The sequence below is a fragment of the Calypte anna genome, chromosome 4B (assembly GCF_003957555.1).
Source record: "Calypte anna isolate BGI_N300 chromosome 4B, bCalAnn1_v1.p, whole genome shotgun sequence".
Lineage (NCBI taxonomy): Eukaryota > Metazoa > Chordata > Aves > Apodiformes > Trochilidae > Calypte > Calypte anna.
Genome location: NC_044249.1, coordinates 7,738,286 through 7,750,244, shown reverse-complemented (window position 1 = coordinate 7,750,244; position 11,959 = coordinate 7,738,286). Strand labels below are relative to the sequence as shown.

The 11,959-nt window shown below is 38.1% G+C and overlaps 1 protein-coding gene across 3 annotated transcripts in view; it reads right to left on the bottom strand.

The window, feature by feature from the left end:
* Window positions 1-631: 631 nt before the first annotated feature.
* The window catches only part of EDNRA (endothelin receptor type A), a 28,826-nt gene continuing 17,498 nt past the window's right edge, over window positions 632-11,959 (bottom strand). For 2 of the 3 annotated variants that reach the window (XM_030450787.1, XM_030450786.1), the window contains exons 4-8: window positions 9,009-9,207; window positions 5,493-5,645; window positions 3,273-3,406; window positions 2,749-2,857; window positions 632-1,433 (exon numbers count right to left, since the gene is read on the bottom strand). In XM_030450787.1, the coding sequence (XP_030306647.1) occupies window positions 1,293-1,433; window positions 2,749-2,857; window positions 3,273-3,406; window positions 5,493-5,645; window positions 9,009-9,207 (736 nt within the window). In that variant the 3' untranslated portion in view covers window positions 632-1,292. The remainder of the gene's footprint in view (window positions 1,434-2,748; window positions 2,858-3,272; window positions 3,407-5,492; window positions 5,646-9,008; window positions 9,208-11,959) is intronic. The other variant, XM_030450788.1, reaches the window with a different exon arrangement.

Genomic DNA, 11,959 nt, shown 5'->3' with positions numbered 1-11,959 from the left:
TCATGCTGTTTAATTCCACTATTCAATGAAAGGCTACCTATTAGAATTTTTTATAGCCAAACAAGGAGTCTCTTGCCATAATGGGTGGAAATAATAAGTAAATCATCAGCTTATGTGTATGTAAGCAATATTTTTTATATATTATTCATAGCATTTGTATGGTTAACAATTCTAATAAACTATCAAACCCCATTACAATCTTTGAATGTTGTGAGAGTAAGACAAATAACTCTGTAAGCATAAGGCACAAAATATATGTGTGTGAATCCAGCTGTCATGGACTTCCACAGTTCTGCATTCACAATCACTACAGCCTCATGGTCACTGTTTTTATTTGGTGTTGTGCAGAGTTGCTCTGATAAAAAACATACTCTCATAACTCTTTGGACAGCCTTAATAATGCTTCACTGACCTTCATTTTGACTTAGATTTAAAGCAGCTATAGTCTATATAGATAAATATGTCTATATATGTTAAGAATTAACATTGCAGGTTAATTAAAAACACAATGTAAGGTGTCCCACTGTGGGCCTCTTTCATTCTTTGTTCTAATATATGTTATTTTTATTACATTTATTTTCTACAGAGCTTTAAAATAGCACAGTGTAGTACTGTGCTATTATTAATACTCTTTTTTTGGTATTAATCTGTGCTTAAGTGCCAAATGTTGATGCTGCTTTAAATGGTCTTTTCCTATTTTTGAATACTGAAGTGCTACAACTGTGAACTGCCCAGCTAATGTCCTGACCCATTGTAACATAAGTACATAAAATACTGGTGTGGACAAAAACATTTTCCAACATAAACTTGAAAAAACATAACATGCAAAACATACTGGTGCATGGAATATACCCACCACACAAATAAAGGTTAAACACAAATGTACAGAGAGAAAATATATTCACAGATTCCATTTTTATATATTCAGAAATATTTCAGAGTGATTAATTCTAGGTGATGATCAGGCAAAAAGATTGTATTTTACCAGCTCCAGACACTGGACAGTTCCTGCTTGGTTCAGAAGAGTAAACCACCTGTGTAGTTCAAGTTGTTTTTTTGGTGTCAGAATCTGATCCATATCGTTTCCAGAGACAGAATTACAATCCAGTGGATCTCAGCTCACAGAGCATCACAGTTTCAGGCAGTCAATCTTCTCAGTCACCTCTAGAATAAGGTACAAGGGTGCACACATCTGAATTGATTCTGGAACAGTCACTAAGCTTCCTGTTCAAATAGTTTTGTTGTGACTGCTTTCAATTTTGATTCTGAAGTGGTATCAGAGTCCTTAATTTTCAGTTTATGCTGTCTTTATGGCTGCTTCGATCTGTATTGTGATTGTTTAGTTCTTGATTTTTCCACTGAATGCTTGTTCCATTCATGGGCACTGAAGTTACCAGGCTCTTAGACTGGGAGCAGCAACAGCAAAGACATGACTGGAAATAGAAAGAAAAAGAAGCTTAACACAAATCTATGCACTTTATGCAGATTGACAGCTATGATTTTAATTCAGAAATGAATAGACAATTCTACCTGAAGGAAATCATAGCTACACTCAGGCAAATTTTTTATCCTCGTATGGAAATAATTCTTGTGATTAAACACCCCAAATGCAGCAAATTAGGCCCAGCCTGTGTCTCCTATTTAAGAAAAACTTCCACAGTATCAATATGGAAATTTGTTTGACTAAGGTAAATAGACTGAACACCAACAGAACTCAACCCAAGAGTTGGGTTGTTGGGTTTTTTTGGGTTTTTTTTTTCCCCTCTCTGTCACTGCACTTCACATTTAGGGATCAGCATGCTGCTTAGCATGTAAGAGAAAAGAAGAAAATTCCCCAGCCTGTGTCTTAGGTTTCTTCTCACACCTTGGAAAATAAAATAATTTAGGAAAAGAGCAAGTGAATATAACAAGAGGTATCATTGTTCACAGTCATGAACAGGTCACTGCAGATCATGGATATTCCAGTTCCCCTCTCAATGAGAAGGGAGTGTTTCAGAGAGGTAAACTCAGACTTAAGGTATAGTTACTGTCTATGGGTAGTTATGCAAAATAGCAACAAAGGTATGCTGAGGAACTCAAATCCAAAATGGAAAGATTGCTTGTATTCATTACCTTGATATTAGAAAGGAAAGGTTAAGCTATAATATGAAGCTGGAAAGCATTAAATATAACCTGAAAATTAATTCCTAGGTGAAAGGAAACTTGCAGATACAGTGTCAAAAGGCAATTATTTTAGCCTTAAAAAATGTTGTCATGGTTAGGAACTAGATAAATGCAGGTAAAAGCCATAATGCATATTCAGTTGTCAAAGTCAGCTCAGGGGCTTACTTTGGCCTGAAAATTTTAGTTGTTAATGGGATTGTTTTACTGTTGTCTGCTTGGTGTCCTGGGTATGTGGGTTTTGTCTTTACATAGAGTGGGAAATTTGGTTGTCAACAAAATTCTATTTCATGTCCATGTCACATCCAGATAAATATTACTAATAAGAGCATGTCTGTTTCAGTTTACATGTTTATATTTGAGAACTATGTCAAACCTAGTAACTGGCTGAGCATTTCAGATGAAGCGAAGGGTTCCAGTTTCACTTTGGTATGTGTGTTGTGTGAGCTGCTAGCTGGTAAACCAGGCAATTTATAAACTTCCAGTCCTTTGCATACTTCTTCTCCCAACTGCTAAAAATAGATGAACGACTAAGTGTTTGAATACAGTTCATTAACTGGATCTAAAATCTTACCAAGAAGATCTTACCTGAAAACAGTTTTTAAACTTCTTGCTCACAAAATACAGAGCTATTGGGTTTATACAAGAGTTCATAGTTGCCAGGTTGATACTGATATAATCCAATGGCAGCAAGAAACTAGGTAACAAAAGAGAAAGCAAATAAATGTAAACTGTTTGTAGAAGCTATTGTGCTATTGTAGAAGCTTCTGTGCTTTTTGTGCTTACAATCTCTTCTCACAGAAACTAACTCTTTCTTACCTACCCCCCTCAATCTTTTTTTGTTCCGTGCCAGGTCTATAATAACCTGTCTCAAAGTTAACTTCCCGAAGGCCAGAGGAAAGTGATTGCAATGGTGGCAAACATTTAATGAAATTATGCAAACTAATTAAAATTGAAACCTCCAAAAATGGATGCAGCTGACAAGGCATCAAATAAAGTGCTTGCTCATCTAACTCCACAGTTGTATGCACAATGGCAGTTCTCACATCAGCTCTAAGGATGTGCCATGATATGTTTTTACACTATAAACTATTGACATAGAAACGAAGTACCTGAGCAGTTCACATCTGCCAGGGTCTCTTTCATTGTATACCATTTTCTTCAAAATTCGGCTCAAGTGGAGAGGGAACCAGCAGAGAGCAAAAATCACTACTAAACAGAAAACTGTCTTTGCAACTTCTCGACGCTAGAAAAAGAAGTAAAGATAACTGTGAGTGCCTAATTCATGTTGGTAGGTGATTGTAGTGTAGCAATGTTAGCAGCAAAATCTAGATAAAATGTGCAAGGATTCCCAAAGTGCAGTTTCCAGACTACTCGATATCCCTGAACTGTTTTTTTATGGGGCTTGTCATGTTCTTGATTCTGGCAACACTCAACACAACCTGCTCTAAGACTGAAGCAGCTGAAGCACTCAGGTCCCTGCCAGGATATTGAGGAAGATAGCCAAGGAAAATCCATGGCTAGGCTTTCCTGAAGCTGATTACCTTCCCAGCCTTCTTATTCCTTTACACTGGCTTAGTTTTCTGGCAATCCCCTAGATAAACTTTTTTCCTCAGAAACATGCAGTATCTGCAAGAAAACTTTGTGTGTGAGGGAGACTGATCATATCTGCTTGATAAACCACTTGTACCTAATTCTTGATGTAGGGCAATCTAAACCCAAGGCACACATATCAGTTGGCAATAAAAGTTCCATTCAACCGTGTGCCTAATCAGGATGTCAAATTCTCTGTGATATTTTATACTTAGTATGCATCACATTACATAAAGGAATACTGCACAGTATATAAATTATGCTATGTGATCCCTGCTATGTGATCTTGATGTTCTTAAGTAAAGAGTTCCTCTATAAACAATATTTTGGAAATGTCTGTATTATAGTTTAATCTCGTAGTACCAAGTCAGGAAATAAATTTAATGGAAAGTTTATATGGCTCTAAAAATTTACAGATGTTTTAGTGGATTTTTGACAACACATACTGGTGGTGTTTGGTAGGCATGGATTTCATTAGGAGAAGCATATGAGGGGGTAGGACTGCCACTTTTGAAACTGCCACTGTAATGTTGCAATGCATTTCAAAGCTGTCATTGAGAAACTTACAGTCAAATGTGTGATTACAGTAACTTGTTAAGATTTGAATATGATTATTATTGTTTCTTCTTTCTTAAAATAGCAATTTTCATCAAAATATGAAAAGAATTGTGACCAGACATTAATGTGGGGAATGGAGGGATGGAGGCACAAGGCAAGAGGTGATAGTTAAACAAGTATTTGTAAATTGTGGCATCAAGTCAGAACCCCAGCAAGCAGCCTCAGGAGCTTCCTGGGCATTGCATGCCAGGATGGGAAAGATGGAGGGTGGATTCCCCTACTCCATACATACCATTATATTTCTGATAGGTGGAGAAGCTGATAGGGTGTGTGGCCCTAGGGCAGATTGTGTTGCATACCCTGAGGCCTGATGAGGGGAAAAAGCAGATGATCTGCACAAGGGGAGGATTTTCTGGTCCACCCTGCTCTGGAATGAACCAGCAGAGGAGGAAGCTCTGAGAGAACTGTGATGCAGAGGGGACTGCTTTAGGGATTCACTTCTGTGAATGTGGAAATTGAAGGAAAGAGTACAGTTTGAGGGGGTGATGTTAGCACAGGGAAAAAGCTACAGACTGTTTGTGAAATTTCAGTTAGGAATTAAACATCACATTGCTGCAAAGCCAGCAGTGAGGTCTAATGTTTCTATGGGTGATTTTATGATCATTTGTTGGTACTATTCTCCTGTTGCTCTTTTCAAAGCATTTACAGTAGTCATGCTGGAACACTGAAATAACCTTGAAAAAAAAATTTTAAACCCCACTCTACTCTAAACCACGTTGTTCTACAATTGCCTTTTATATTAAGCTAAAGTTGTATATAGAGTGTCAGAAGTATGAAGTACCCATGGACTTTATGAATCAAAACAAACATTAATTTGGAAAAAATCTTTGCAGTTAAATGCCAAAGCATTTAGCCAATATTGATTCAAGATTAAAGAGCAGGGGAGCATAAAGAACTAAAGCAACCTGATAGTTTCTTGATTGTATTGTCTTTACTACCTCCTTATGCTATGATTTAGTCTTGTGTTTAGGGTCTAAATGAATATGCTAACATCATAAATAGGCTATGTCCTCACTTTCTATTTCTGTAATTTACTACTTTCAAGTACATTTTGCAACATGTCTAAGCTAAGCCAAACAGAAGAACAGTGTTAGCAAAACATTGTTGTTCCCAATATTTACCTGCTTCAGATGTTCACTGAGAGCGATTCTCAAGTTGCTGTTTCTTCTGTTTAACATTTCACAAGTCATTAGTGTATAAAAGATGGCAGTACATGCCAGGGGCATGCAGAAGTAGAAACCAAACAGCCACCAATCCTTTGCATCTTTGTAAAACTGTAGATAAGGTAAAGAAAAGATATTTTCTTGTGATTCAATGCAAAGTGCCACAGAAAGGTCTTGGAAAGCGTGCCAGTTGGTACACTGGTGTCTGTCAGTAACCAGCACGTATTAAGTAAACTTTCTTACTGTTGATCTGTTTTTAAAAAAAAAAATCAAAATTCTAAACTGTGATAGTGTAACAGCTAGCTTGTCTGTACCTTTGTTAAAATCTTCTTGGGTTGAAATTAATTTTTTGGGGTTCATTTTCTTAGCTTTTGTGCTCATTCACGAAAGTATGAAACTAGTTTTGTGAAAAAGAAATGCCAAAATGTAGACAGTGTCAGCTTGAGTTAACAAATCTAATAAAAGCCTGTCTCAGGAAATGCCATTTACCTCTATGGCTTCTGTCCTAACTCCAAAAAAGGAAAATTTAAAATGTCTTGTAAGTTTAATCACCTTTTGTTATCAGTGAAAAGACTGGCAGTTGGTTTGCTTATACACTGGGCAGATAGGAGCCACTTCATAAGTGTTTGTCTGATATGGGCAAAGCTCAGGACCTGTGGGTTCTAGTGGTACAGTTTCTTTTAACCCTTTACCTGCCATTCACACCATTTAGATATACTCTTTGTAGACAATTGTATTTTCAGACTTGAGCAAATTTCATGGTTTTTAACTTTTATTCTCAATCAAAAGCGTGCACTGAAATATGACATTTTTAGTACTTCTTTTCACTATGTTATTTGTCACTGAGATGGATGTGTGTAAATGGGACTCTTCCTCAGAACCTTCCCCCTGGCCTGTTTATTCCTAGTGAATGTGCTTTTGTAACATCACAGTTCCCACACCAAATGTCGAAATGCTAGTAACTGAGGATTATATCAAACCTGTTTGAAAATGTCAAACTTTTCACATCTTGCTTACATTTAAAACTGAACAGTAATAAACTTTGAAAGTTGAAAAAAATTGAATAGAATTAATCAAATAGTATTTAATATTATGCATTTTTACATGTGCTTTAGTTACCCTAGAAAGTCAATTTACTAAGAAAAAGGAATGCTTTTCATTTTTCTCCCCCTGCCCAAACACTGTCAGCTGCTTACAGAGCTTGTTATATAGAGTGTGCTGCTGGTATCTAGGGCACAACCCCACCTCACAGACCATTTGAATTGTGTTGTTTAGCTTGTTTCCTGCTCCTCATTAGCCTCATCCCTGCGTAAGGAGGGGCTACAGTCTGCTGCATAGTTGTACTCTCCTTGGGGGCAGAATTTCTCCCACTGGGAACAGAGTTTCTGCCAGCAGAAAACCAGAAAACAACATGCCTCATATTTTAAGAGTTTGTGCTGAGGGGAAATCTAATTACCACTCCCTCTGTAGAGGAAAGGATTACAAATACATGGAGACATTTATCTTTTCTGTGGCAAATTTTTCTGAGTCAGACTAAACTCAGAGTGATTGGGCAGCACACTAAATGTGTACTGCATAAATCCATACTGTGTTTTCCAGGAAAATTTTCTGTCATATAGGTCTGCCGGCTCCTGTGAGCACTGCCTGTCAGTCAAGAACACACAGACATGGAGCTCTGTGACACAGCCCTGGCCACTTCAGCCATCCTGGAGGAGGACCTGGCTTTGTGAGGCTATAAAAGCTCCCCAGAAATGTCTGTAAATGATTAATTGTGGAATGTGAGTTTCACAAAGCTTACATCAAAGCACAAAATTGGGATGATTTAAGAGAAGTAGACATTCTTTTGTTTGGCTTGAAAGCCCACATGGAACTGGTTTTCTACAGGAAATGTGCATTTTAAACAAGTTTCCTAGTGCACTCGGTCTCTTGGGAATCATGGTCTAGCATGAATCTTTTAAGTCTTTCAAGGATAGTTTTAAACATGAATATTCCTATTACAGAAAAAAAAAAAAAAGAAAAAAGAAAAAATTTAATCATAAATCCTTCCCAAAGTTTAGTAATTGTTCATTGTGGTGTTTGGTGTTTCTAGTAGTAAATACAGTACTTAAAGTAAAATTGGTATTTCCATTTTAATCACACCTTTGTACTTGATTGCAACACATTGAAACACCAAACACCACCTTCAATTTTGACTGACATGGCCAACATTTTCTCTCATCTTGAATGTAAATGCTGGTTTGTTTCCTTGAAAATGAAACCGGTGTGGGCAGATTTGGAGCCTTTGAATTTTGCTGAGCAAGTATAGAATACTAATTCCTGCTAATAAAACAAAACAAGCTTTTTTGCTTACCACATGAAGAACAAAACAATAATCACAAAGTTTGCGTGCCTGTGGAAGACCTGAACTGTAGTATGTTTGAGGAGTGAAGAGAAAACTATTCTTTTTCTCAGGGAGTGAGGAAGTGAATATTGTCCAGGCACATTTGTGGAGAAAAAGAGTCACTACAAAAGGAAAATTTGCTGCAGCATACATTTCATAAACCATATACTTAAAACTACATTCTCTACAGTCATGTAGTCTGCAGGGTTTAGAAACAAAAATACAGGCAATTCCATTCCATCTTCACCCTCATTATTTATTTCCATCAGGGAATACCTTTTGTCTTCTCTTGAAATTGTCTTTTGCTCTTTCTGCCATCCCTGCAGTCTGTGTAACCCTATGAAAGTTGGGAATGTTCCTCTGAAAAACACTATCATCCACACTTTTTATTTTCTAAATTTCATAGCTCTGTTTTGCCCTGTCCTTCCTAATTCTAGCCCAAGCCATGTTCTGATCCAATAAAAGGAGAGGTGCCAGACATTCAAACAAGAGAAACTTGCACACAATTATGAAGAATTTTAGTCTGGGAAAAATATGGATTTTCACTTGAGACTTAAGACCTTGCTCTGTTTGCCTTCTCTGAGACAAAACAAAATATTATTTTTTTTATTACTGGGTGAATGGTGGCTGGTCCTTCTTTGGGTTCACAATGAGATACAACCTTTCCATTTCCTCAGTATAAAACCAGACAGAAAATCAGAATGCATCCCCTTATGCAGTAAAGATCTATTACTTCTGTAGGCACTACTCACTTCACTTTCTTTGAAAAAGCTGATGTGGGTGTTGGCAAGTGTTAAGATGAATTAGCCCAGAGGATGAGGGCTATGAAACGTGGCAAAGCAGCCTGGTGTGTCTCAGGCACTTCTCTTGCTCGTGAGTTGCTGTATCTAGATGACAGCTAACAGTGCCCAAGGTACCTAGATTGGAGCTGCGAGTCTCAGAACTGTAGGAACTGAAGGAACCTCTTTGCAGCAATATACATAAAAATATATTTTACACTTTAATGGCTAAATAAAGTGTGTTATAATTCAGTATCTTAATTGTCTGATCTATATGTTCTGGAGTCCAAAAAGATAAAAAAAGTTGTTACTTACCAACATAAATTTATTTGTAGGATTGAGCATGCAGGTCACATAACCTTCATCCTTGTATCTGAAAGGTACCACAGCAAAACCAATTGCTTCTGGAATAGCCAGTATGAAGGACAGAAGCCAAATGGAGAAAATTTCAATAGCAGTGATCATGGGGATTCCAATTCCTTGAACACGGCTCCAGGAGGCAACTGCTCTGTACCTGAAAGAGACAGACATTAGTTTCCAACCTTCAGTTTCTTCCTGAAATTCAAAGATCTTGCTTCAGTTTTGTCTATTAAGTAAAATCCTAACGCTGACATGTTAGACTTGTGTTGCTTGTTTTTTTCTACCTGTTCCAGGGGCTCTGCCAGGTCTCAAGCCACCTAGGACACAGCAAATCACATTAAGGAGTGGATACCACAGAGGTGGCTGTGAGTGGGTTTTTTTAGGATAGGGTGGAATTCTGCTGTGTGGACTACACTAAGGATTTCTAATTTAAGTAGGAAATGTTTTTGAGGGCAGACTATGTATTTCACTGGACCAACTGACAAAGCAGAAGAAAAAGGCTGCCACAAGCCATTCTAATAGGTAGAAAACACCTATGTCCTTCAGCTACCTCAGCTGTAACATCAGTGCTAGTTGAAGTGGTCAGCTTCCATGCAATAAAATACTATGAAAATACTCTTCATGAAATGAAAATGCATTTGTTCTACTTACACTATTCAAGGGTTTGTGCAGCATATTCTGTATTTGCCACACAGTACAACAGAGAGCTAATCAGGACTGTCTGGAAAGCCATCTCAGTCTCTGTATTGCTTTTCTGAGAAGAATCTGAAGTGCATGGCTAAGAAGTCTGTATGTGCCCAAACCAACATATTTTTCCACTACTTAATCCCTTAGATAATAAGTTTCTCTGTAAAAAATGGAATCACCGAGTCCTACATTTTCTATGTGCCTGTGTCTCATAATGAACCTTGGTAAAAAGGTGAAAACTCTTAAAGAAGTTTCAAATGCAGCCCATGCATTTCTTGCATTTCTCCCTTTTCCAGATCCTCTCTTCACATTCTCTCTCTCTCTCCAGTTCTCAAGGATTTGTGTTACCAGACTGCAGCCTTCCCCCCATTTGGGGAACTGACAGGGTCATTCTTCTCTGCTTGTCTGGTCAGCCAGTTTTCAAGAAAATTGTAGAAATTTATTAGTTTTGAGACCTCAACATCTCTGTCAACTTGGGTCATAAGTTTAAAAAAAAAATTTTGGAGAAGACTGAGAGGCATGCAATATTGAGTACAAAACAGTCCATAAAGAAAATATTTTTTAATTAAAAATAAACTTGCTGTAAACAAGTTACTTTTCTAACAATTTATCAAAGACAGTGTTATCTAAAAATATGGGAAAAAAAAATATTATTTATGATCTTGTTACAATCTGAAATGTATGTTGGAGAGCTTTCTGTCACTGGTGATATGACAGTTTCGAAAGTGCTGACTTTATTTCCCTCCCCAAAAAAAAGCTCTTTCTCATTTGCAATTAGAGTCCCACACAGATACATCATGGCATTCAGTCATGAAATTATCTTCTTCAGTTGAGGGGGAAAAAAGCCAAGAAAAGTCATCTGCTTTAAAAAATGTCAGAACAAGAAGCCACCAAATCAAACTATACATTGTAAGGTGCTGTGTCACTTTCCTGTCCTGACTATGGCAAGTATTCTTTCCTTCCTGAGACATGTCCTCATTTTCTGCCCTGTAGTGTCCTGGCAGATACATTTGGATATGTGCAGCTGCCAACTTTATTCCAAATATCTTTCCAAGGCAGAAGCCAAGGTTGGGCTTTTCAGAGAAAAGCAAGTGGAGTGGTGATTTTAGCTGATGACAGCAGATAACTGGAGTACAAAAGGGGATACCTGCAGGCACAAGGAGGCTGAAGGGTATGGGGAAAGGAGATGCTCTCAAAAGATCAGGAGGATACAGTTTGGAAATGTGTAGGTTCTGAGTTGCAGGGCTAGGTGAGCTTTGGCAAGAGAAGTTCAGCAGGGGCATTTAGGTCAGAAAGCCTTAGGTTGGAGGATTATCATAGAATCATAGAATGGTTTTGTTTGGAAGGGACTTTAAAGATATCTAGTTTCAACCCCTCTGCATGGTTAGGGACACCTGAAATCCCCTTCCAACCTGGCCTTGAACACTTCCAGAGAGGGGGAATCCAAAACTTTTCTGGGCAACCTGTTCCAGTGTGTCATCACCTTCTCATTAAAGAATTTCTTCCTAATGTATAACCTAAATCTCCCCTTTTCAAGTTTAAACCATTAGCAGTGTTCTATCACTATCTGCTCATGTAAAAACTCTCTCCCCAGCTTTCCTGTAGTCCCCCCGTGGCTTCTGGAAGGCTGCTATAACGTCACCCCAGAGCTTCTCTTCTCCAGGCTGAACTTGTCCTCATAGAAGAGATGTTCCAGCCCTCTGATCATCTTTGTGACTCTCCTCTGGACTTGCTCCAAGACCTCCATGTCCTTCCTGTCTGTGTTGAGAGCTCCAGAATTGGACACAGTACTTCAGATAGGATATCATGAGAGGGGAGTAGTTGGGGAAAACCACCTCCCTTTACCTGCTGGCCATGCTTCTTTTTATGCCTCCCAGGATATGGTTGGCTTTTTGGGCTGCAAGCCCACATTGCTGGCTCATTTTGAGCTTCTCATCAATGAAAGCTGTGGAAGGATTAGGGTGGGATGGTAGAAAGATGGATGGAAGGCACACAGAAATTTGGTATAGGCTTGAATGCACAGGGATAGCAGGATGCTTAGAGTGTACTGGGATGGACTGGATTTTGAATTTCTAAGATAAGGAATGAAGAGCTTCTGATGGGAAAAACCATTAGTTAAGGGATATAGGCCCTCAGGTGCTTTTAGTTTGATATCTATACCAATATCATACAAAGCATTATCACAGGAGTGCTATGGCCAGGTTCTCAGTACATCATTT